The sequence below is a fragment of the Vidua chalybeata genome, chromosome 4 (assembly GCF_026979565.1).
Source record: "Vidua chalybeata isolate OUT-0048 chromosome 4, bVidCha1 merged haplotype, whole genome shotgun sequence".
In the NCBI taxonomy this organism is placed as follows: Eukaryota; Metazoa; Chordata; class Aves; order Passeriformes; family Viduidae; genus Vidua; species Vidua chalybeata.
The window spans coordinates 15,088,855-15,112,552 of record NC_071533.1 but is presented as its reverse complement, the minus strand read 5'-3'; the positions used below and the strand labels follow the sequence as shown (position 1 = coordinate 15,112,552).

The 23,698-nt window shown below is 46.9% G+C and overlaps 1 protein-coding gene across 2 annotated transcripts; it reads right to left on the bottom strand.

The window, feature by feature from the left end:
* Positions 1-1,943: 1,943 nt before the first annotated feature.
* On the bottom strand, positions 1,944-22,999 carry NDNF (neuron derived neurotrophic factor). Of its 2 annotated transcripts, none has more exons than XM_053941833.1 (4): positions 22,613-22,999; positions 5,945-6,142; positions 4,864-4,988; positions 1,944-4,003 (listed from the first exon to the last, which is right to left on the bottom strand). In XM_053941833.1, exons 2-4 carry the CDS (start codon positions 6,139-6,141, stop codon positions 2,613-2,615), a joined length of 1,713 nt encoding a protein of 570 aa, XP_053797808.1. In that variant the 5' UTR covers position 6,142; positions 22,613-22,999; the 3' UTR covers positions 1,944-2,612. The 2 variants fall into 2 exon arrangements, with proteins under 2 accessions (XP_053797808.1, XP_053797809.1); XM_053941834.1 differs by lacking the exon at positions 22,613-22,999 and adding an exon at positions 15,345-15,566.
* Between the last annotated feature and the right edge of the window lie 699 nt (positions 23,000-23,698).

Sequence of the window (23,698 nt, the reverse complement as noted above, 5' to 3'; positions counted from 1 at the left end):
AAGTGCTGCCATCCCTGTGAGCCACCTCTGCTGCTTTCCTATAGCCCTGTGTGTTCCTCAGCTGCAAGTTTCAGCATGGCATTCTGTCCCAAAGTGACACATACCATCAGTATGAACTCCATTTAACCTTCCATTTCCCAGCTTAGGTTTCTATTTTAATTAGCTTGCCAGCTTTGTGCTAAAAAAAGCCCCTATGTATATTTGTATGTATATTTATATATATATATGATATACTGGTTTTTTTTGGACCTTTTACACCAGGTATCCACCTATTACTTTCTTTATAAATTCTTTTGATATATATTTTGATGTTGCTCCTGCTATGACTTTTCACATGGGCTCTCTACTTTCACAAAAACTCACTCTGGAGCTTTCCCAGCAGATGAGTCCTATTCTACTTTAACACCTGCTTCAGTCACCTCTCAGTTAAAGGCTCACTTATATTTGCACTGTATAAAACAGTGCCCTTGTTTTAACTCTATCCTTCAAAGAACAGCCTCAGATCATTAAAACATGAATAATAATGTGATGATTAATAGATATGGTACTAGTATGGTCTCAATTTCATCCAGAAGAATAAATAGAGCTAGCTGTTCAGGAAAGGGAGAATTCCAGTGGGAAATAAAGACAACTGTTGTGACATTTTTCTTTGAAAACAGCGTGTTCAGAAATAGAAGCTGCACGCATCTTGGAGAGTTTTTTGATTTTGTGACATGCTGCAAACATAAGGAGTTAGCAGGCAGAAAAGCCAAGTGAGATGGGTGAATATCCAAACAGAGAAATCTGGCCAAAGGGAACAAGCAGAGCTGGAATTGTGATAACACATGTTTTGAAGTAAACACCATACTAGGCCAGTGGAAGGGGTACTGATCCCCACACAAATGCTTAAAAAATTTGTCTTTAGCTTAAGGATTCAGTAGCTTTCCAGACTGTGAAATACAGAGAAAGTATCTCTCTGGCAACTGGTGATCTAACCTTGCTACCACTGTCCTGTTCTTGAGAATTTCCAGCTGGAGTGACCTATTGCTCCTCTGTGCCCTGGCACAGTAATCCACCAAGTGTGTGTTTGTAAGTTCCTTTAAGGAATCAGAGAGATCATCTCCAGAGAAATCTGAATTCCCATTATTCCATTTATTATATAACCACATTAAACACAGCAGGTGTCTTCTGATCAGTCTTCATATGGTACCTACTTTTTTGGGGGAGTAGAATCACAACAAACTTGGCACGTGGAATGACACAGGAGCTTGCACAGCCACAAAACCCTCCTGTCACCCACCAGTGCTGGGGGCAGCAGAAATTAAAATATCAGGAGCTCAACACTGCGGGGCCAAGGAAGACTGGAGCTCACCTCTGCAGGAATGGACAGGTCTGGTTTTCCCTGTCAGCAGCCTAAGAGGAACCTGCTTTCAGTCTTTATATGGATTTTGGTCCCTTTCCCTCCTACCTTCACTGCTTGAAATGGGGCTGGCCAAGCTGCTTCTCTGATGAGTGTTTTCTCTTAAGCAGCTCTCGGCAAGCTTTTGAGTCAATGCAGATGACATGGAAAAAAAAAGAAGACAATTTAGAAAATATGATATCTAGAAATATAATATCTTAAAGAAATCTACACCATGGAAATAATTGCAAATTAAATGAAAGTACCTGGGGTTTTGGTAGCACTGCCATTCTTGTCAATGCAAAAAATACTATCTTTTCAGATTCTTACTACTGTGGTCAAACCCAGCAGCATCCAGAAAGCAAATGCTTCCAACGATAATCTAACAAAAAAATAACAAATGACCATACAAAAGATCTGCATGGCCTCTCTAACTCAGACTCCAAGCCACAATGAAACAGGAAAACTGAATTCAGTTCAAGTTTCAGCATGTCTCTTCTGTCCCCACATCTGTCTGCCCACTTAGAATGTAAAAAAAAAAAAAGCCAACAAGAAGTCAATAATATATAATCTAATATTTTTTAATTTTATGTACAGGAATATAACGTTATGGCAATTTTGTACATGAAATACATACAGTATTTAAACATGAAAATCAGCTAGGTAGGAATTTACATTAGCAATGAAACTGCTTCATGTGCAGCCCAGTTAATACTTAGTTTAAATCTGTATTTTATTGGGGGGAGATTTTAATAGTTTACAATCATAGAAACATAAACATTTAAAACAAGACTCTATAAAATAATTTACAGAAACCCTACCATCTACACTGAGAGAAAGGGCATATGTCTGTGAGTTGTGTATGTGAGTAACAAGGTGAAAAAATGACATATCTCAGCCTCTTAAAAGTATAAAATAATTTAGAAGCAATTCATGCAATATGAAAGCAAAGGCATGCCAGTTCCTCCGAGGTTTTCTGCTACCTTGGACATCTACTGAGCATCACATGTGGGTCACTGAACACATGATAACACCGCTGCCAGGTGCTACCAGACAGTACCAGCCTCAGTTCCTCCAGACAATGACTTATGTAAACAAATATACAAGTTGGTATCTTTTCTACACAGTACAAACACAGGTCACAACTTCTCAGCTGTGCAAGTAGTCAATCCCTATACTCAGAAAGAGGATAATGCTCAGTCTGGAGTTCCCTGTGTTCATCTGTCCAGGGACACTAACAGAACTTCCTTGTTTTCACCAGTTTGCTCTGGTATTTCACTGAGTGCCCACCATGCCCTATCACGTAAACATCCAGCAGGTAGGACTTGCCAGGCTGCAGGCCTCTGATTGTCTCTGTGGTCACTGCTTTCTGGATGTTCTGGCTGTGGAAGTATTTACACAGAACCTTTTCCGACTTCTTCCTCGTGTCTGGACCCAAGCACTGGTTCTGCTCTCTTTTCTTCTGCTCTTCGTTGTAATTGTCATCCACTTCCCTCTTGTAGATGCAGAATTTGTTCCTCTCCTGCGTGCCCAGCCATGCCACAGTGACCGAGGAACACGTGCGGAGCTTGTCAAAGGCTTTGATCCGCGTGTCTTCGGGAAGGGAAGGGAATGACTGCTTGTTAGGCCTGGTTGTAGCCAGGATCTTCAGCATGGAAGCACCTTTCTTGCTGCCCTTCAGCCTAATAAGGTATTTTGCTTTTGCTTTCCCCCGGAGCTGGAACTGCCGCACGCCCTCCACGCTTTGAGACAAGAGAAGTTTTCCATCTCTCCTAACTTGGATCTGAACAGCATCCAGGCAGGAATGAATGGAAAAGGTGACTTTTTGGTGAGATGAAACAGGGGCAAAATGTAGAAATTTGACTCCCTTTCTTTTGATGAACACATCTGTAACTTTGCCATCCTTCAGCTCGACTGTTTTCTGCTTCGCCTCCTCCTTGGTCCTGGCGAAGGTTCCAACATAGGCGGTGCTCATGTTGGTGTTGGTGTTCACTGCAAACATGTCAAAGTAGTACTGCGTGTCTGGCTTCAGGTCAGACACAGTGAAGATGTTCTTGTTCCCAATACAAACTCTATTCAGGTCAACTCTTGGCTTTGGGGACATTTGCCGCCCAAACTTGGATGATTTTAGGAAACCACGTTCTTTGCCAGAGTTGTTGTCTGCAGGGAAGCCAAAATGGGCAAAGTCAAAGGGACTGAAATCCAGACCTGGTTTTGGAGCCATCATGAAGGCATCGTCAGAGCTGAGTTTGGCTTCGACAGCACAGAGGCTTTTGAAGTTATGCTCTTTGTTGATGACTATGCAGTACTGGATGGGCTGTCTCAGTAAGGAGGCCGTGGGGCTCGGTTTCCATGCCAGCGTCACCGTTGTACGTCCCAGAGAGGTAACATCGATTCTGGGATCGTAAGGTAACTCCGGATAAGGCTGGTCCGACTCTGGAGTCGTGGTTGCATACACTTTAAAATGGGTGTCTTTCTCTGTCGACAGCAGATCCAGCTGGTACAGCCCAGAGGGGGAACTAGAGGACACAAAGTACTCCACGTCATTGCCTTTGTAGGAGAAGAGATCCGTGCCTTCCTCACTGGTAATCTGCTGTTTCTGTTGCTCAAGGGGCTCTGGATCGCCTAGAATACATACAGAAAAAAACATTTGTACAGACACTCTCTGCAAATGTGAAAAAACAGAGCTCTAACAGGCACATTTTATGACATAAAATACAAACGGGAGATGGAAAAGGAAGGTTTTGTCTTCTGAGAAAGATGTAATTGATCAACATTTCTCTCAAAACAGAGAGGAAAAATGGTTTGGTGCTCAGGTTAAACCCAAACACAAAAGAAATTCCACTTGACAGCATTAATGGAATCTCATGAATGGTAGCTAACACCTTCCACTGGAGTGTCAGGCATCCCACTTGGATTTGCCATGCAGTTTTCTCCAGGGGACACTCATTCACCTGCCTGTTCCTGGATGTGGACCCTTGGCTTTGGCTGTCTGAGCCGCACTAAAATTTTGTTGCTAAACACAGTGGGGACCAGAGGTATGTCTGCCATAACATGTGGGTGTGTGACAGTCCAACACGTGTGTCAGAGGCTCTGGCAGCCCTTTTCTCTCCTGAGCAGCAGCTACACGGCTCCGTGTGTGGAGATAAGCCGCTCCAAGGGGTGAGCTCAGTCCTGCTGCAATGCCAGCCCTGTCTCCCCAGTCCTTATCTTGTGTAAACACCTCACAGCAAAGCCCCCATTAAACTGAGTCACTCTGGGCAAACACAGTTTGCAGCATCCAGACCCCTGTGACTGTAACCTCAGCTTTTACTTCTTTGCGGTCTTTTTCATGTTGCTGCCTGTTGTCAGTCTCCTGCACTGGAAGACCAAAACAGCAGGAGATCTTAAAGACAGGCCCTGCTGTGAGACTCAGTGTTTGAGGAACCTTAAATCCTGGAGAAACGCAGAGAAGGGGACAGGGGAAGTCGCTGATGCTTTGTTACCTGATCCTTCCCCACTGGCTTCCTCTGGGAGCTCCTGCACACTCAATTTCCACTCCAGAGGGGCATCACATGGTGTCACTGTCACTGCTAAGGGAGTGTTGTCCTCTTCAACCACGAAGAAGTACCTAGAGGGAGGTTAACATACCCACATGTCAGGAACTCCTGATGGCAGCCAGCTGGCAGGGATTGACTTGACATGATTAGGGATGGTCTTGGTGAGGCCACAGAGCCGAAAGTGTTACCAGCAGGCAGAGGGAGTGTGGAAAGGCTGGTGGGCCAGAGCTGAGGAGCAGGGTTCACTTCTGTGTCACGGCAGAGCAGAGGGCTTTCTGGCCTCCTGCTCTCCCCTCCAGCAGCTTTACTTTCTATCTCTATACTACCTAGATACAAATAATCACAGAGATATAAATGAGGGAAACAGGATCTCTCCTAGAACTTAGGGATATGCTCTTCCAAGCAGGACATACATTTTACATTGTATCCTGGTAAGCACATAGAGATACACACACATCCAGCTGCCCTCCCACATCTCTCCAGGCACCACACATCACCTATTGTAAAATGTTCCTCACCAATAAAGGCTGGAGGGAGTATGTGATATGAGGCAATGCAGCTCTTCCCTAAACTCTCTGGAGCCTCAGGTTCATCCCTAATCTAACCCTCAATATTTTCTGACCCATAGGGTGGAGTTTGGGAAGTGGGGAGTTCAGACCAGGCTGCTTAACACTGCTTCTTTAAAGCACAGTAGAGAACAATGAAGAGGGACAAGAATGGTGAGTCAAGCCTGTAATTTCTAATTTCCTTCCCTCTCCCATTGCCTCTAGATATGGTTTGTGGCCTTACTTCAGGGAAATTCTGCAGTCTGGGGGAGGTCTGGGTTTATCCCAGAAATCAAATAAATTGGACAGACCCTCAGCTGGGGAGGCCAGATTGGGCTGGAGGCTCATATGTTTACTTCACCAAACAGAACACTGGCATTTGTATTTTTCTGTTTGGGATCAAATTTTTATCTCAGAGCACCCAGCAACCAGAGCTACTGTCTTCAAAGTTCAGCTTCCTCGCTTGGACCAGACAGAAATACCTTTTGGGGGTGTCTCGGAAGAGGTAGCTGCTGATTTCAGCTCCATCAGGGATGACTGACGAGTCGTGGAAGAACGCCTTGTCCCGGATCTGCATCTGGAAGAGCTCCTCATCCCTGGTGGGCAATTTCTGGGGCCTGGAGTCGAGCGGCAGCAGCAGCAGCAGGAGGAGCGGCAGTGGGCAGCGCAGCAGGAGCATTCTGCAGCAACGACAGGGAGTCCCACCTCATGAGGGGCACCATGTGCAGCTCGTCTGTGCTGGAACGTGGGCACACGTTCAACAACCTCGCATGCACTTTGTGTTTTGCAGGCACCTTCACTGCCATACAAATGGCAGGAGAACTCGCTGTAAGGACCGACCTTGCATGTCACAGCGCTTGGATCAAGGGTGGCACCAAGATTTTCCCATCCTGAGCTGTGACTGAATGAAGCAAGCCCAGGCACTGGTTTCAAATTGGAATTGCTACTAAAGAGCAAAAGCCTTCCATGTGCTTTGGTGAGTTACACTTTGATGTTTTGCTACAGCAGAAACGGAGCTCACTGGCCTTGGGAGCTACAGTAAGCACAGAGCAGATGGAGAGTACATTGGCTTTGCTTCCCCTAGGAGACTTTGGTTCGGTGTCCAACAATCCTCTGGAAAGCAAATATTTCCAGTGAAACTGTTCTTGACAAAAATACCAAATTAGGAAAACATGTGATACAAACCCACACATATTCAAAGCACATTGGTATTAGCATGCAATTCAGCAGGGCTTAATCCTCAAGCCTGATGGGAATTGCAAAACACAAAAGCAGAGAATCCTTTACAAATTAGGCATAATAATTCATAATCTCAGCCTTTCATTATTATGTCTGTAACTAGGTCAGAAATGACTACCCTAACATATACACTGGAACAGGCTGGAAATCTCCTTTCAGTACAGTAGATGATCTCATCTATAATGGCTCTGGGATGGGGGTGAAAGGGGAAACAGCCCATTTCTGGTACAAGTATATCTGGTACAAGTTAAAAATGGTTGTCATTTAATAATTTAAATTCAGAGAAGGGGAAAAAAATTCAGGCCATTATCTAAACTGTGTTAGCACTGCTTTGGGGAGAAACATGGTAAAAAGCTGAGCTGGCAGGAACAGTTTTATCTTGTCCCTTGGCTGAGTGTGCAGTCATGCACTGCTCTGGGTACTGCACTGTGAAGCAGCTACTACTTTATAGCAAACTTTTCTTTTACCTTTAAGATCAAATCTGTTGCTGAGATAGTTCTTTTTCCCACCATCCCTAATATTTTATGTAAAAGTAGCAAATATAAAGCTCCTTGAGAAGTGGCACGCTGTAGTCCAAGCCATACTAAAACTGCTTTTCCTAAAACCCCCTCCCTGCTGCCTCCAGCTACCCTTGTGCCTGTTCTGCTCTCAGGACAGCTAAACACAGCCACCCACATGCTGCACAGCAGGGCTTCTGAAACCAGCAAGGCTGTGGAGGGCTATTTTCACCTTCATTTTGCTTCCTCTGCCTCTGACATTTTTATTTAATCATTCCTTCCACCAGCATGTAGGTCCCCCCCACTCACCCCTCCTCTCTGCTCTCCCCCGATATCAGCTTGTTCCCTCCCCCCTTTCTACTGTTTTCTAAAACTCCTGCTGTCCAGCTCAGTTCCTTCATCTTTCTATTTTCCCATTGAAATTGGTGATGGGAGAGGGAAAACACATGGCAAACTCAGCAGTATCCATGAACCAGGAGTGATGTGCACCCTCACAGGATGCAATTTTAGGTCTCAAATGATGTGCTCTGTTATCATTTGTGATGGTTTAATGATAGCTTGCTACAGTGCTCTGCTCTACAGAAGGGAAAAGAGTCCAGGGCTTTATCCAACACGTGCAATTGCTGCCTAGAGGTAAATCCTGATTTAGCTTTCCCAGCTTTTGTCAAAATTTATCCCAAACAGGTCCTGAGTTAGCTTTTGATGACAGTGGATATAGTTCCTCAAAATCAGACTGAAGTGTCTGATTAGCGAAGTTAAAGACATTTGACCTTTTGGAGCAAAGATCATAAGTCAAAATACTTGCTGGCTTGAGTCACTGAAGCCGGCAGAAAGCTCCTCTCACACAAAGCACGATGAGTTTTGTGTGCTCTAACATACTGTTTATTGATTTTTCGAGTATTATTGTTGGCCAACAGGGATGAAATTCCTTCCAACTTAATCCCAACAGTTACAGCAGATTATTTGGTTAGGTAAGAAACTTTGACGCTTTCTGCAGACAGCGTCCTCCACATGAACCCCCTGAAACTGCAATCCTGTGTATTCCCATAGTCAGTTCTAGTGCAATGTAACCTCTACTAAAATAAACCATTTTGATTATAATAGGCTAAGCTTCACTTCTTAAATAATGTCACTAGCTAATGCACTTTAAAAACTCCCATAAAGTGTTTCTGCCCCCCTTAACAGCTACAGAGCAGTGACAAGGTACAGATTTGTCTCCAATTTCTTTATCTAATTGTAAAAGCATTTCAGCTTAAAAATAACTCCAAAAGACGCATTAAATTTAGTTCTATATCCCTGCCTGTCCCACACATGAAATACCTTACAAAGTTGTCAACTGTTACTGAAAAAGGAAACTTTTATAATCTCTATTCTTTGACAAATTGTTAGAATTTTGGGTGCTTTCATTTTCACGTATCTCACCTCAGAGGCTCAAAATGGGCCCAGTTTTCATGCACGACACTTCCAAAAAGGGGACAACAACAAAGAGGCATCCAAACGTTGCTCACAGTTTTTGGAAGCTGTGCTGTCAGTGTTACACCACCCTTTCACACCAGTTAATAAACAGATTTTAGTTTTTTCAGTGCACTCATAGTTTGGCAGGGTTTCAAACTAAACCCTCTGTAGTTTACTCATGCAAAACATCAAGAGCAGAGCAAAAAGCCCTTTTATTCATCCCATGTTTGTTTCTGGGCAAGCTCACCAGTGACTTTGACAGAGTCCCTCAGAAAATGCACTTGCTAGATGTGAGCCTGTGAATTCGTCCTCTGCCACCCAGCCTTCAGAAACTCCCAAAACCCAGTTTTCTTGTCTTGGATTCATTTTTAGAAGCCAGGTACAAGCTGAGGCCTAAGCACTGTGCTGCTAAGCCACACAAATTACATAAAATACATTGTGTGATTTTTTTGTTCTCTAGGCTGTACTGCCTCCTTAAATGTCTTGTATTCCATTCTCTACAAGTTTGTCTTGTTTTCTTTTCTTTTAAACTCTGAGTCAATATTTTATTGATATATTCCTGCTGACTGGAGGGATTTTCCTGCTGTTTATCACTGAATTTAAGAGAGTGCCAAAATAAACAGTCTTAAGTGAAATAATAAGCACCATTTTCCTTCTCCAGGATTGCAAAAGTGCCCTCTAATGGCCCGTCTTTACCTTTCACTTCTTCCCCAAACTCTGTCTCAACTAAGCCTTAAACACAGAGGGAAAAGTCCTGCTGGCTGACTGACCTGGGGAGTCAGACTGAGCATGGAGCATCCAGAGGGTCCCATCTCCTCCCAGGCAGGGCTGCTCCCAGGGGACAAGGCTACTCAGTTTTGCCTGCCAGGCACCAGGACACTGAACCTGAGCAGGCTGAGGGATGCCAGGGCAGGTGGCCAGTGTTTCCTTGGATTTTAACCTGGAATGTGGCAGTGCCGTCCCCAGGTGAGCAGCTCCCGGGCTACCCAAACACTGCAGTAGCAAGAGCCACACCTCAGGAGACATTTGCTTAATGAACCCAGCTGTATTTACCTGAAAAGATCAACAGATTAAAAATACGTGCTGTACATTGGAAAGGGAGATACATGATTTTAAACACTTCAAAATTCACCACCTTGCCAGAGGCTTGAGGCTTTTTCCTTCTTTCACAAAGTAGAAATAACCATTTTATAGATGGCATTTTATAAACTTGAGTTATAAGCACATACATGCAAATAATCATTAAGTCAGGTTGTGGGTTTTATGACAATTACATTCCTATCTTTTTAATAATCTCCTTACCAAACCTTTCCAAAATCCCACCTACAAAAGCCCTATACAGCCTTCTGTCCTGCCTTTAAGACCTCTGGGTAACAATAACTCCATCTGCAAATGTCCAGGTAAACTGCAATTAGAACCAGAAATGGAGAGGATAATGGAAGTTACAGCTGGCTCAGGTTCTGAGTCAAGGGACAAATTAGCTGAAGCTGTGGCAGCACCTCATGGGGTTTTACCACAGGCTCAGCAGGGTGGGCACATCCTCAACCCAAGCCAGAAACAGGTGGCCTTGGGGACAAATGAAATTACCCCATTCTTGATTTCCCTGCTCAAGCCTACGGTATTTTCTTACTGACCTTTTTTCCCAGCACTGAAACACAGCTGTGTGGGGTATGCTCTTTAAGGGATCAGAGGATCCCTGCCTACATCCCACCATAGAAATCCCACCCAGCAAGCCAAGAATCCATTTTGTTTGGCTGCTGGGGATCCAAACAGTTGTGTCCTCCTATTTGGGCTTCACTGTGCATTTATTTCACACAGACACTCACAGGAAGGCTCAATCTCACTAAACACACCTAAGCTGTGGAAAAAGGGAGCAAAGTACTGGATTCACCACATGCAACACTGATGCCTGTTCACAGTCATCTTCCTTGATCTATGGAAATAATTTGCTTTGCTCCTCAACTGTCTGCAGGTCACTGAGACTCGTGAGGGACTTACAATAGCAAAACAAAAAAGACCTGGGTTTACCTGGAGCAAATGTCTCTGGAATAAACAAACCCTCATTTAATTACAGAGAGTGGGAACAGCATGACTGTAATTTAATGAGGGTAATTTCAAGGCACTGCCTGACACAGCACTCTTGTGTTGCATCTCTTTTTATTATATGGATAGTTAACTTTTTCTCCTCTTTACATCCTATTTTTAAACTCTGGTGTACTGGGGGTGGGGTTTTTTTCTGCTTACATTACCCATGCTGCATCTCATAATAAGTCTGCAGATTTATTGATGTGACTTAAGTCCAGCTTTGGAAATAAAAGGGCACTGTGTGACTTCTTTGACTTATTATAGGAATCCTGCAAGTAAAGAGGTCATGAGCTTTTCCATTATATGCTCCATTTCCTGAGATATATGCCACAAATACATGCACCTCAGCACACACAGTTATCACCTGAGCAACAGAGGAGTTTAAAAGCACTTATAAATTTGGATTGTAATGCAAGTTATTTTTAATGTGCAAACAAGGAAAAAATAATGCCTTTGCAATTTAAGCATTTACTGGGAGCTGCTCAGTTTGTTTGTTTAGGGGGAGACCAGAGGGGAAAAGTAAAGGCCTGCTCTTTAATGCTGACTATTCCCTAAAGGATGTGGAAAACGCTTGGTATGCTTTTCATATAGGCTTTTTTGTGGTTCCTTTTTTTTTTTAAAGCATCACTTTTGAAAACGTGTTGTCTGGTCCTGCCTGGTGCCTGGGGAAAAGCATGGGCCAGGCACGGCTGTGGGACCTTCTCCATGGGCTTGGGACAAGGAATGCAGCCCTGATGGGGATGCAAGGGTGTATCACTGTCTCCGTGGATTTTAAAGACCAATTTTTAGTGTAGTGCTTCACATGGCAGCTCCTGTTGGCAGGAGCAGCTGTAACTGGGAGGGCAGGGGCTCTTAGGGACCTGTAATCCGTGGATTAAAGCTCCCTAAGTATGCAGGGATATGATGGACTATAATGGTGACTTTGAAGCATGGAGGGTCCACCATGTCAATAATCTGTGGATTAACCAAGCGCCTCTTGCAATTCCAATTCAACACACAATTTTCCTTTGCTGGGAAAATTATTGCTTTAGCCAAGCAAAATCACTATGGCATTACAGGGAAAAAATACAACCATGTAAAAATAGGAAGGTTTGAAGAAATAAGGGTACATTTCTTCCAAATCTTAATGGACAACAGTGGCAGTGAGCTACAGCTTGGAGGAGAGGTTAACTCCAAAGGGGCATCATTAGAAAATGCAGAGCTGTCTCAAATTAGACATGTTGAAAAGCAAACATACTCAGGGACATACGGTATCAAAAAAATCAAATTTTACATGGACTATTTTGATTCTAAGCTGAGACTTATTTATTTTTCCACTTTTAGTGGAAACAGATTCAACCCTGATCACATCAAAATCGTCACCCTGGAGCTGGTGGCAGCTGGACGCTTCAAAAACCAGCTGAGCCAGGAGATGCCATTTGGGACACTCAAGAAAATGCCTCATAGTTTTCCTTTTTTCAATTAGAGACCACATACCAGCGCTTCTCTCTTTCACAGCCACCTCTGCCCACGAGACTCAGTGCCGAGTGTCAAACCCAAACAAACAGCGCGTCCCCGGTGGCCCCTGTTACAATGCTCAGTTTGTTCTGTGCCTCTCCTTGCGAGGGGGTGGCAGCAGCACGGGAAGCAAGGATGTGCTGGAGCACGGGGCGGCAGCCAGCTGGCAGCCCTCCCCCCAAGAAAGATGTTACCTCCCCTGGCCACTCCAGCACCGGCTGGATCCCTGCTGCTGTCCCTGCTCATCCTCCCAAAGCCCATAGAGAACCTCCAGGTGGCTGGATGTCACTCCTGGAGAGGGTAGGCATCATGATATAGGTGACTGGTACCAGCTCCTGCAGAGGAAAATATGTCACACGCAGAGAGTCTGACCCAACTCAGAGTAGAGGAATTTTTTCCATAATCTCAGCAGGGGTTGAGCCCCAGTAGGAGAAATAAGGCAGAGAAGTCTCAGTTTGCACAACTCCAAGCCATTTCAGATAACCAGTCCTGAATGCCACGCAGCTCTACCACAAATCTTTCAGCACAAGCCCTAGGGGTGTTTTATAATGGAAAGTAATTACTATCCCCTTGTTACAAGCAATAAAAGTAGGGCAGAGACTTTCCTTGTTCAAGGAAATCCCAATATAATCCTTTCCTTTAATCATAAAACAATAGCTACTTTCCTTGGCCAAGTCATTCCGCCTTCAGCACAGCTCTCTGGGTGTAGGTTGCTCACTCTCTGTAATGAATTTCAGCAAGGGGATTAGCAGGGAGGAGCACATGAACAATTACAAATTACAACCAACACCAGCATGTTGGTATTTGCTACAGAGTTTCCCACTGTTCCTCTGGAATACTTCAGGATGACATTATGAATGAGCACCCTCGCCAAAATCCTCCAGGGATGGGGATGAAATGTCGGGGTGTGATACAGAGCAGGAACAGAACCAGGATCTGCATCCTGCTGTCGCATCCTCAAACCGCCAGGGCAGGAAGGCTTGAAAAGGTGCTACAACACAAACCCAGAGTCATTAACTTCATTAACTACCAAAGGAGTTAAGGTCGCTTGAGCCATTGAGCCATTCTTATGGAATACTGCTGGCATGGCAGCTGCTCCTGGCCAACAAGGTATTTGCTAAAGGGGAGAACATAAGGGGCTGCACAGAGCAGGGAGCCACAGGAGAGGTAGGGACAGGCAGGGATCTGTAGGTCACCAGAGTGACTCCCCGAGCAGGAGCTGGGGAAGCTGATCTCCAGCAGCTCCAAGAAGAACCTGAGCACTCACATTCTGTGGGAAAGCTGTGCCATGAGCACACTGGAATTCCTTATGCACTTCTCCCCTTCTACTTTTTGGATGGTGATTAATAAGGGGAATATTGATTGGAAAACCTGTCAAGTGCAGAGGGGCTGATTCCCACAGCTTCCATCAGACATGCAGTTTCCCTCAGCATCAGGAACACCACCACACATGTACACAGGATTACAAACCGCAGCCAGTCCACAGGCATTGCTATTCCCACTCACTTCCCTTCCTCTACACACACAGTTTTCCCACAACAGGGACTCAGGAATTCTCCTTTGCCATGTTATCACACCGCTCTTATTACCACCAAGGGTTTCTCACCTGCCACGGCACAGAAGAACAGCAGCAGCTTTCCGGAAAGCTGGAAGAGCAGAGCAAAACAGCAGCAGTAACAATGCATGGGGCTTATCTACAATACCTGGGGAAGAGACTGCATCCCTGTTCTGCCACCAGAAAGGTGTCCTGCAGCGGTGCTGACTCCAAAGAAATTATGAGGTTTTCGACTGAATTCAGAGTTTGGCCCACTTGAGAATTGTTTAGGTTGGAAAAGCCCTCTAAGACCTTTGAGTGAAGTTGCTAACCCAGCACTGCCAAGGCTACTGGTAATCCATGTCCCCAAGTGCCACAAGTACACATATTTTGGATACCTCCAGGGATGGTGACTCCACCACTGCCCTAGAAAGCCTGTTCCAGTGTTTGACAACCCTTTCCATGAAGAAGTTTTTTTTCTAATATCCAACCTAAACCTCCTCTGGCACAGCTTGAGGCCGTTTCCACTTCTATTTGGGAGTAAAGACCAGTACATATTACTTGTAATCACAGTAGTACATGTTATAATGATAGCTGATCCCTCAAAATTTCTAATCCCTGATTCCAAATCTTTCTTGTACTTACTATCCAAAACTGGATTCAGTTGTAGTATTTTCTGCCTTCAGCTTTAAAAGTGTGCAAAGGCCCTCCAAGTCCTTAATGAACCCTCAAGGTGCTCTCTCATAATGATTTGTTGCATATCAGAGTAATTCACAGATGCTGTGTCTCATTTTCCCTGGCTGGAAAAGGGCTGCTGAAAATATGTAAACATTTGTCAAGTGTTTGAAAATTGAAAGTATCAAATGTAGTGCTGAAGCTGTTGATATTTACATATTTCTACCAGCAACTCTTAGTGTTAGACCTAGCAGATCTCAGCCACGGTTACAGCAGCAAAGATTCCAAGATCCAGCCTGGATATTGTCTCCCCCATGGATCCTCACCATCCCCAGGAAGTAGCACACACCATTTCTCAGCACTGGTTCCTGAGGGGCTGCAGTGGCTGAGAGCACAGGATGGCTCATCCTGAATGAACCACATCCCAGGGAGCACAACCAGCCTCAACACTGATCCTGGGTGTCACTCAGCAAATTCCCTTTTCTGCATGCTCGCTTTTAGACAGGACATGGGTAGGTACGAGAAACAGCAGGAATGCTCACACTGCCTAAATTTTGTATTTACCTCCCCAGCATCCTACTTTTTTAAAAAAGACACAGATTTCTACAGATAAATTAGTGAAATTAGCTCAATAAATAAGTGAAAATTGTTAGTGGAGGGCATGAGCTGCTCTAAATTTCTCAACACAGCTACCTGCTGTCCCCACCATGGTGCCTGACACTTCCCATTGCTTCCAGAGAAAATCCAAACTTCCCCCAGCTGCTCACCCAGCATCATTCAACCCCTCCAGTGCTAAGAAGCCACATGACAGAGCAAGGATTTGACTTCAAAGGACAAAATGATGGGGAGACAGTGAGGCAGAGTCATGGAGATTGCCTTGGTGAGCTGACACACGCTTACCTCTCTGGAGAGGCTTTAAGAGCCCACGAGTCCAGCCACAGCTCACCAGCACCAGCCCATCACACCAAAGCAGGACAGGAGCACGTTTAGGAGCTGCCAGTCTTCAGTCTTCCTTCCAGCACTTTTCTGTTTTCTAAGCAGTGGATTTGTGCATTTCCGAGCTGGAAGGTCCTTCCCAAGTACAAAAGGGATGGGTGCTCCAAAGGGATGTGGTGCCAGAGGTTCAAACCTGCCAGGGTCACCTGCAGAGCTGTGGTAAAGGGTCTGAAAAATCAGATTATTGCAAGGGTTGGTTTCAGCTCCACTTTGCTGCTGGGCCAGTGTTTATTTGTGCAGGCTGGCAGGGGAAAGGTTAGCCCTTTATGTGCTGGCTGCCAACAAAAGTGGAGGGAACCTGTGCAGGCGGGGAGGCTGGGCTGTCATGGGTGAGCGAACATCCAAACAGCCCCAAAACCTCCAGCCTTTTTATGGCAACCATACATCCCAGGCTGACAGAGCAGGAAAGGAGGGAGAAGAAGGGAGGGGTTTCTGCATTCAGAGATGACTGAAATGCACACCAAAGGTGTTCCTTTTCCCAAAGGGGGAAGACATGGTGAGAGCTCTGGTATGGGATCCGGTGCTGCCTTCTAGGGGTGTCCCTCTGCCAGCAACTGGAAATGGCTACAACATTCTTGGATGAAAGCTACTGCTAAAGGACAAAGCATTATTCCAGCATCACTGCTGATCATTGCTAAACCCAAAAAGCTGTACATTCATAAAACAGTATCTGCCCCTTGGTGCTTTGTCCCCGCAAAGCATCTCAGTAGCGGCTTGGCCATGTGGGGGCTCTGCCCATGGGAACGATGCTCCTGGGTCCCTCTTTGCTCCCACACCTTTCACCAAGGGCCACGAGCTGGGGTCTGCCCAGTCCTGGGGTGAGCAGACCCACAGCGACCCCACAGTTCCCAGTGGGGAGGCTCACGTACCCTGTGAGCAACAGGCTGAGCCAGAGCATGTTTTGGGCTACTGGAAACACACTGTGCTGAGGTCCATGAATTTTGCATTTTCTAGTTTAAGCCCTAATTGCCTGGATTTTCTCATAAACACCTTGCAACTGCTTTTTCTTAGATGACTGGGAATTAGAATGTGCTCCGTAAATTAACATAGCACATTTCTTTCCCTGAGCCTGCCACCCTGTTATCACACACTTGCAAGAGATGTCTTAGACTCTTGCTTTAAAATACCTGTTTAATTCAAACATTAAATTTAGACTTATTCACATGATGTGAGAGGGTCTTAAAACCCACTTATTTTTCCTCTTATTATTTTTTCTGACTATTGTACTATAAAAGGATTATAAAAATTTTAATTGACTGATATTAAATCTTCCCTGCAAAATTGTAACTTTAATACCCCCTAGGACTATTAGACTTTTATTCATTACTTCTCATTACTGAAAAATCAGTTTGAAAGAGCCCCCGGGGTCTTCCCCAAATAAGGATAAGATCCTATTAGTCATACAAATCATACTCAAGTAAGTAATTCTTACCCAGGAGAGAAAACCCCCAGGGAATTAAACACAGATTTAGCAGCCAAAGGAAGGAAAGGAACGGGGACTAGAAACTGTTAATGCTGCACACCGACGTTTTCCTTTGCATCCAGAGACCAGCTGGCAGCTCCAAGACACTTGGCTTTCCCACACCATCATCATCCTGATCTGTAAACTGCTAAATTTCCATCAGGTTTCTGGATTTCAGAATGCTGAGGCATGTTTAGACTGTTTGACTAAAAACAAATTAGCAGTAAATCTGCTGCACCTAAACAAAGTAGAGAGAAAGGGAGCACTCACTTCTTCACGTTATTCTGGCTGCTTTGTACAAGCATCTTCCCTGTTCAACCATCCCTGCAAATGTACGTGAGGAACCTGTGGTCCCACTGTGCCTTGGCTGCTCTGGTGCTGCTCTGTCTTGGTACTGAGCAAGTTAAAGGTGAGAAAGATGAAAAGCATCGTTTTTCTCACCCCCTAATAAAGTTTCAACAAAGTTGTGTTTTCTCAAATAATACAGGGGGAAAAAAAAGAAAAATGAAATAGGCTCAATTAGGCAAACAATGCTTTTCCCCTGTAAATCACAGGGGAAGTGTTGGCCTCGGTGCTGTGTCACCTTGGGAGTGTGCAAGGGTCACACTGGAGGGGCATTCATATCCGGACCCGTGGAGCAGGGAATGAGGTAGGAGAGATAAATTATTGCCTTTTGCTTTTCAGTTTTCCAGGTGCTAGCAGCAAGTACCCACTGCTTCCTATCTCAGCTGTCACACAAGCAACAAACATCTCTCTAACCCCTGACTTTAATTACCCTGAAGCCAGAGCAGTCCCAGTTCAGGCCAAACCTGAACAACCCTGAGAAATCTGTGAGAAATGCTGAAAGTACCTGCCTGGGTGCAAGGGCAGAGCCCACTGCGAGATGCTCTGGGCAGGATCTGCTGCTCCCCTCTGGTAACTCAGGCATGCTTGTGTTTAGTGAAGCAGTCGTGCAGTGGGGCTGGCTTCTCAGGCCGCTCCTGGGGCTGATTACTCCAGTGTCATTTAAAACCCATCCTGTAAAATGCCCCCCATCAGGTTTTTGCTGAAGCTGGACTATCAGCTACCTCACACATGAGGTGACATGACACACTGCCTGTTTCTGACATGTCCCACATGACTGATGTGCTCCCTGCGGAGCAATCAAAGCCATCCACGCAGTCATGAGATTTTCACCTGGTTCCTGTTACAGCTCTGTGTTAACATTTATCCTTCTCCTGTTCAATGGGTGTCCCTGCATGCAGCAAATGAAAAAATTAATTCTGAGAGAACAAACTTCTTTCTAATATTTACTGCTTTTCTCTCCCATCTGAATGTATTTCCAGCTTTTAGCACATTCTCCTGGAGTTATGATTTATTATCCTGACCCGTTTCCCAATCTAAGGGCAAATATTTCCTCTCCTAATGATATCTTGTTAAAGTTTTCAAACATAACATCTCCTCAGCCTTCAAAGTTCCTTCCATCCATCCACGAGCTCGAGTCATCTTCTCAGGCAGAAACTATCCCTGTTTGATCTAATGAGGATTTTTGCCACAGAAGTGGCAAAAAGTTTCATTATGTGAAACACAACAGTTTCTGCACTCTGCCTTTTCCCCAAAGCAATGCTCGCTCACTCACTGCTCCACTCATGAGTTAGCAGAACTCAAGCAGTACTTAAGTCCCTTCTCACTAGTCTTACCTGGGATATTCTCCTTCCTTGGATGTAATTCTGATTTCTTCTGGTTTACTGCCCATACAGTCAGTGACACCAAAATACAGAGCTCACCAGTGCTCAGTGTCACACCAGGTGCTCCATGATCAACGTAAACATCGGTCTCATGTCCTGTCTCTACACTGTCACATGGAACATATATTCCAAACACGTATTCCTTGATATATAAATTTGCTGGGGTTATCCTCCCTGATGCTGGGGCATTCCCAGCAGTATGTGTACCCTTCGTAAGGGCTTTCAAACTTGTTTTCTTTTATAAAAGAGGCGGCCCTTCCCTCCTTCAGTCCAGTCTATTCTCCTCTGTATTTTATAATCAAACAGAAAAAGAAAGCAAACCCTTCCCTGTTACTTTAACTATCACCAGTGGCTGAGCTGGTAGCCCTGAGCAGCTCTATCGCCCTCCAGGTTACCAACCTCAGCCTCTTCAAGTGCCACGAAGGAGAAATGCGCAGCTTTCATCAGGCTGCCCCTAATGCAGAAAACGTGCGTGTTTGGCGGGGGCGAATGGAAACCTGCCGCCCTTCCCGGAGTGGCCATCGCTACAAATTAGCAAAGCTGCCTCCAGCGAAAGCGAGCCAGGCACTAAGAAGATAAATATCCACTTAGCACAGCAAAATAAAACCAGCCCCAGAAAGATGTGAGACCCCAAAGGGGGACTGAAACAGCCCCTTGCAAACAGTGAAGTAATGGGCTTACAGTTTTATTATTCATATAAAGTTTAGTGACTTCAAAATGAACGCAAAGCCAAGCAAGACTTGTTATCCCACTAAAATCTGTGCTGTAACTGAAGCCAGTGCCCAGATGTTCCGTGGTAAAATCCACTGCCTTGCTGCATAAAAGCACCACATACCCTGATGTACAGTCCTGGCTTGCCTTTATCCAAACCTACTTAGATTTTGGACTGTTTTTCTAGCAATCCTTTCAACTGCCATGGGAAGCATAAAAGGTGGTCTCCTACAAAACCATTTGGTACCAGCTTGAAATGTAAGCATTTGCAGAAATAAATCAGGATTTCTTTTTAATAAACTGTTTAACGCCAGCCTCTCGGGACATAAATCGTAGAAGAAAAAGTAGGGTCTGAGTTTAATAAACATCTCATCTTTTTATACATATTAAGGCAGAAGACCCTGGCACACTTCAGAGTGAAACATCCAGCAAACAGCCTCCATTCCAGCCCTACTGAGGGCATGGGATGGAGCAGAAAGCCACTGCAGAGGTGGAGCTTTCAGGAAAGGGTTTATCCCTTCATTTTTAGGGGACATCTAAGGTAGGCACACCTTCTAAGGAGGACAAAGGGGACTTGAAGATGCCCTTTCTGCCCCTGCACGCAGGTCTGGTCTGTGAGCTGGGCTGCTTTGGGGCAGCCTGGGCTCTTGGAGCACTGAAGGATGCTCAAGCTCCAATGAGTGGATGGTGCTGCACACGGAGCCACGGCACCGACCCTGCCTACAGCACTGCATCCCCAGCCTGGCTTGCAGGAGGAGGAGAGGGGTGCTGGGAAAGCCCCACAGATGGGCTGGAGCTGCGTGCCGGGAGTTGCGAACGACAGATGAACACTGGCTCTGTGGCGAAGGCATTTAAGCCGAGCGGGGAAGGCAGCGCAGGCGTGACATGATTTTGAACAGCTTGCTTGACAGTTTGCACCAGATTGTATTTATAAACATTGGGGAAACCTCAGAGCTTTTCCTTCGCGTTTCCGAAGTGCTCACCCACAACAACACAGGCGCGCGGGGCGATCCTACACAGCTCTGCCTCATCTCGCTGACAAACTTCTCACAACTAAATAAAGGGGCCCAGAGTCATCTCGGTGGGATCAGCATCCCACACAGTGCTCAAATTCTCTCTCACCTCACCACCAAATCCTGACCTTCTCCAGGGCAGCCGGGGCATGAGGTGACCTGCTGGCCCATGACGCCAGTGGCACATCACACACGTGTGCCACCGCCTGCCAGGTGTGGCTGGCACCAGGCAGCTGTTGGCAGAGCCTGGCATGTCCCCACTCAGGAGTGGGACATGCATATTTTGTCACTTCACTGGAGGGTTGCAATGATACCCTGTGGTGCCCACCCTCCACAGCACAGAAATCAATAGGATTTCTGTTCAGGGCTGCATGGAGACAAGGAGAGTGGGATGCACCTACAGTCCTCATCATGGAAACGTGACAAGGAATTTTGCAGACATATTAAAAAGCTCTCACAAAATTAAGAAGGGCTCATTATCTGCTGACACAGAAAGCCCACGAGGAACAGGTATCACTGTGCTCAAAACAGGGTCAAACACAGCCACAGGACCCTGGATACACCCACACGGTACCCATATGTGCACTACTGCACATCTCACCACATTCTTAATGGTCAAACTAGAAGGTAAAAATCTCTGTGTTTTAAAAAGTCTTCTTCTGCTTCAAATATCAGCAAGTTTTAAATTCTAGACATTGCTCTGAGTACTTCAGAGAGTTGTAGTGGCACTAGAAAGCTGACCTGGGCAGCTCTCCTGCAGGTACGCGTTTCGCTATGAGGCAGGAGAGCGTGGCCAGGAGGATGAGGCATTCCTGACGAGAAGCAATCCGAAATACCATTCCTAAAATAGTTCACATTCAGCGATTTTCAAAGTAGGCTGAGCAGAAACACAAAGTTTTTCCCCCTGCTCCCTCACGGGTGCTGATGGTGTCCAACACCGCAGTGCTGTTTTTATGGAAACCAGGTTATGACCAAGCCAGCGGTGCCTGGCCAGGGTCACCGATACCATAAATCACTCGCTGCCAACCGCCCAGGGAGGAATTTGCCCTCACATCGCTCACGCCCCTTCCACTTTTACAGGCACAACTCCACTGTCTCAACCAAGCGTGAAATGGGTGCATCGAGGCTGAGCCCAGCCTCAGTGCTGGATGGGCTGCCAGAGCAGCCTGACTGCCGGATGCTCCAGTGGAGACAGTGCTACACTTGTGCTACTGAACATCTCCTGCTATCTCTGGCTGCTCACAAACAGCCAGCTGGGACACCGAGGTCCGGGAATTTACGGCAGGGACCTTGCCTCCGCTCTGAGCTCGCCTCCTGCAGTTCCGTCGAGCCACAAGAACAGAGATACTGTTTAATTGTTCCAATTAACATTGTAACTAGATGCTAACCAGCTCCTTTGGCGGGGAGGGCAAATCCAAGGGAAGCTACAAGCTTCAGGACCCTCTGCCTGAAACCAGCCTTGCAGAGGCTGCCTAGTCCAGGTCGGTGTCCACTGGGATGATTTCCAGAGCAGCCCCGGGCGGCATGGCACAGACATGATCACGCTCATCCCGGGCACCACGCTAATGCGTCCGGGGAACCAGGGCATGCTACCGTTCAAGTGTTAAATTCACCCAGAACAAACACGCTCAGAGAATCACAGCTTTTCAAAATCTGCGCTAGCCTTTAACTGCGAAGGTTTAAATACATAAAAGTTCTATCTGCAAGTGATTAAACAGCGTTTTGTAGCCATTGTCTCTGCACTGTCGAAATAAAAACAGAACCAAGGCTGCAGGTAGCAAACCTCAGCACTTACATCCCACCGCAGAGTTTTCTGTCTGCCTTTTTTTTTTTTTTGGTAGGCACTTTTTTTCCCCGAGAAAGGCATATGATGCTGGCGGAGCCGCTGCCTGCCTGGCACACACCGGCTCCGCGGCAGCGCCGGAGGACGAGCCGGGCTTCCCGGCAGCCGCCGCGGGCTGCAAGAGGGCAAAATCGCTGAGGAAAAAATAAACCTCGAAGGCGAGGGAGGGATCCGAGAGGGCGCCGAGGTTTCTCCCGGCAGCATCCCGCAAAAGCCGCGGCGGATCGGTGCCGGGACGCGGGCTCAGCGCCGCAGGCGCGGCTGCAGGGACGGCGCCAGGGTGGCCGCGGCCCCGGCCCCACTCCGGCCGAGGCTCTCGCAGCCGGGTCGGGGCACCGCGTCCCCCACCCGCCCCGGGGCAAGCGGAGAGGGCTGCGCGGGCGGCTCCGCTCCCTACCCCGCTGACGGTGCCTTACCTTGCGGTGTCCGGTCCCGTCCCGTTCCGTGCTGTCCCTCCCGCGGCGAAGGAGGCTTGGGTTGTTTTTTAGGGGGGCGGGTGTTGACCTAGCCCCCTCTCCGGTGGAGACGGGCTGCAGCGGGGACTGTGTCGCGCACGTCCCTTCGCGCTTTATAGCCCCTTCCCCACCCCTCCCCGCGGGGAAGGAAAAAAAAACCAAACAAACCCAAAAGAAAGAAAAACAATAAAAAAGCTGAGGAAAGAAGCCGGGAACCCCCCGGGTACCCGCCGCTGCCCGGGGCGAGGGCACGGCTCCGGCTTCGCCTCCCGGGAGGAGCCGCGGGGCGGCCGAGCGCCGGCAAAAGTTTGGCGGAGGGGGCGCGGAGCGGCGGCGCCCGGCGCTTCTCGCTGCTACCGCCGGGGCGGGCGGGCAGGGGGTGCCCTGCGGGCGCGGCCGCCCCGCCCCGCCACCACTCCGCCACCGCAGGGGCGGGCCCGGGGGGAGCCCGCGGCACCGCCGGGAGCCCGGCCCGCCCGGCTTTGTGCCGCGCTCGGCTGCGCTGCCAGAGCCTATTCAACATCCATCTTGGAGGGCTGGATCCTGCCCGAAAGCAAAGCCAGGACGGGGGATTGCGAGGGGCCCGGAGGACGCGGCGCTCCCGCTCCTCTCTTTCACGCGGCCGCTGCTTGAATCAATCGGGGCTGCGGGAACGCTGCGGAACATCCCAACAGCGATGGAGGCAGGAGAGACCGTCAAGGATGCGTGAGAAATGGGATTTACTAAACTCTCCTGCAACCGAGCAAACGGGTCTCGAAGCTTCAACCTCTCACCTTGTCCCTCATCACGTTTTGGTCAGAGGCAACTTTCAGGTTTGGAGGCCGAGGGACAATTTTCTTACTATCACCTGAGAGCTGCAATGAAAAGACAAAAACTATCCTTTGCCATTTAAAAACAAACTCATATCTTTTTGTTTCCTTTCTGGCACATCAGTCATGAAAACGTCAAGTGTTACATAAGCATTAAACAAGTTATTACTGATAGCAGCTAATGGGTAATTCTCAGAAGCTAATCTTTCCTGCCCTATTATTTCAACAGATTTGGGGA

What these genes read in the sequence shown, in the direction of transcription:
- NDNF (XM_053941833.1), bottom strand. Translation starts at nt 6,141, where the DNA reads ATGCTCCTGCTGCGCTGCCCACTGCCGCTCCTCCTGCTGCTGCTGCTG. An exon ending in TTCCGAGACACCCCCAAAAG is followed by an intron (nt 4,989 to 5,944) that starts GTATTTCTGTCT and finishes ACCTCCCTCTAG; the next exon opens with GTACTTCTTCGTGGTTGAAG. An exon ending in AGCCAGTGGGGAAGGATCAG is followed by an intron (nt 4,004 to 4,863) that starts GTAACAAAGCAT and finishes TATGTATTCTAG; the next exon opens with GCGATCCAGAGCCCCTTGAG.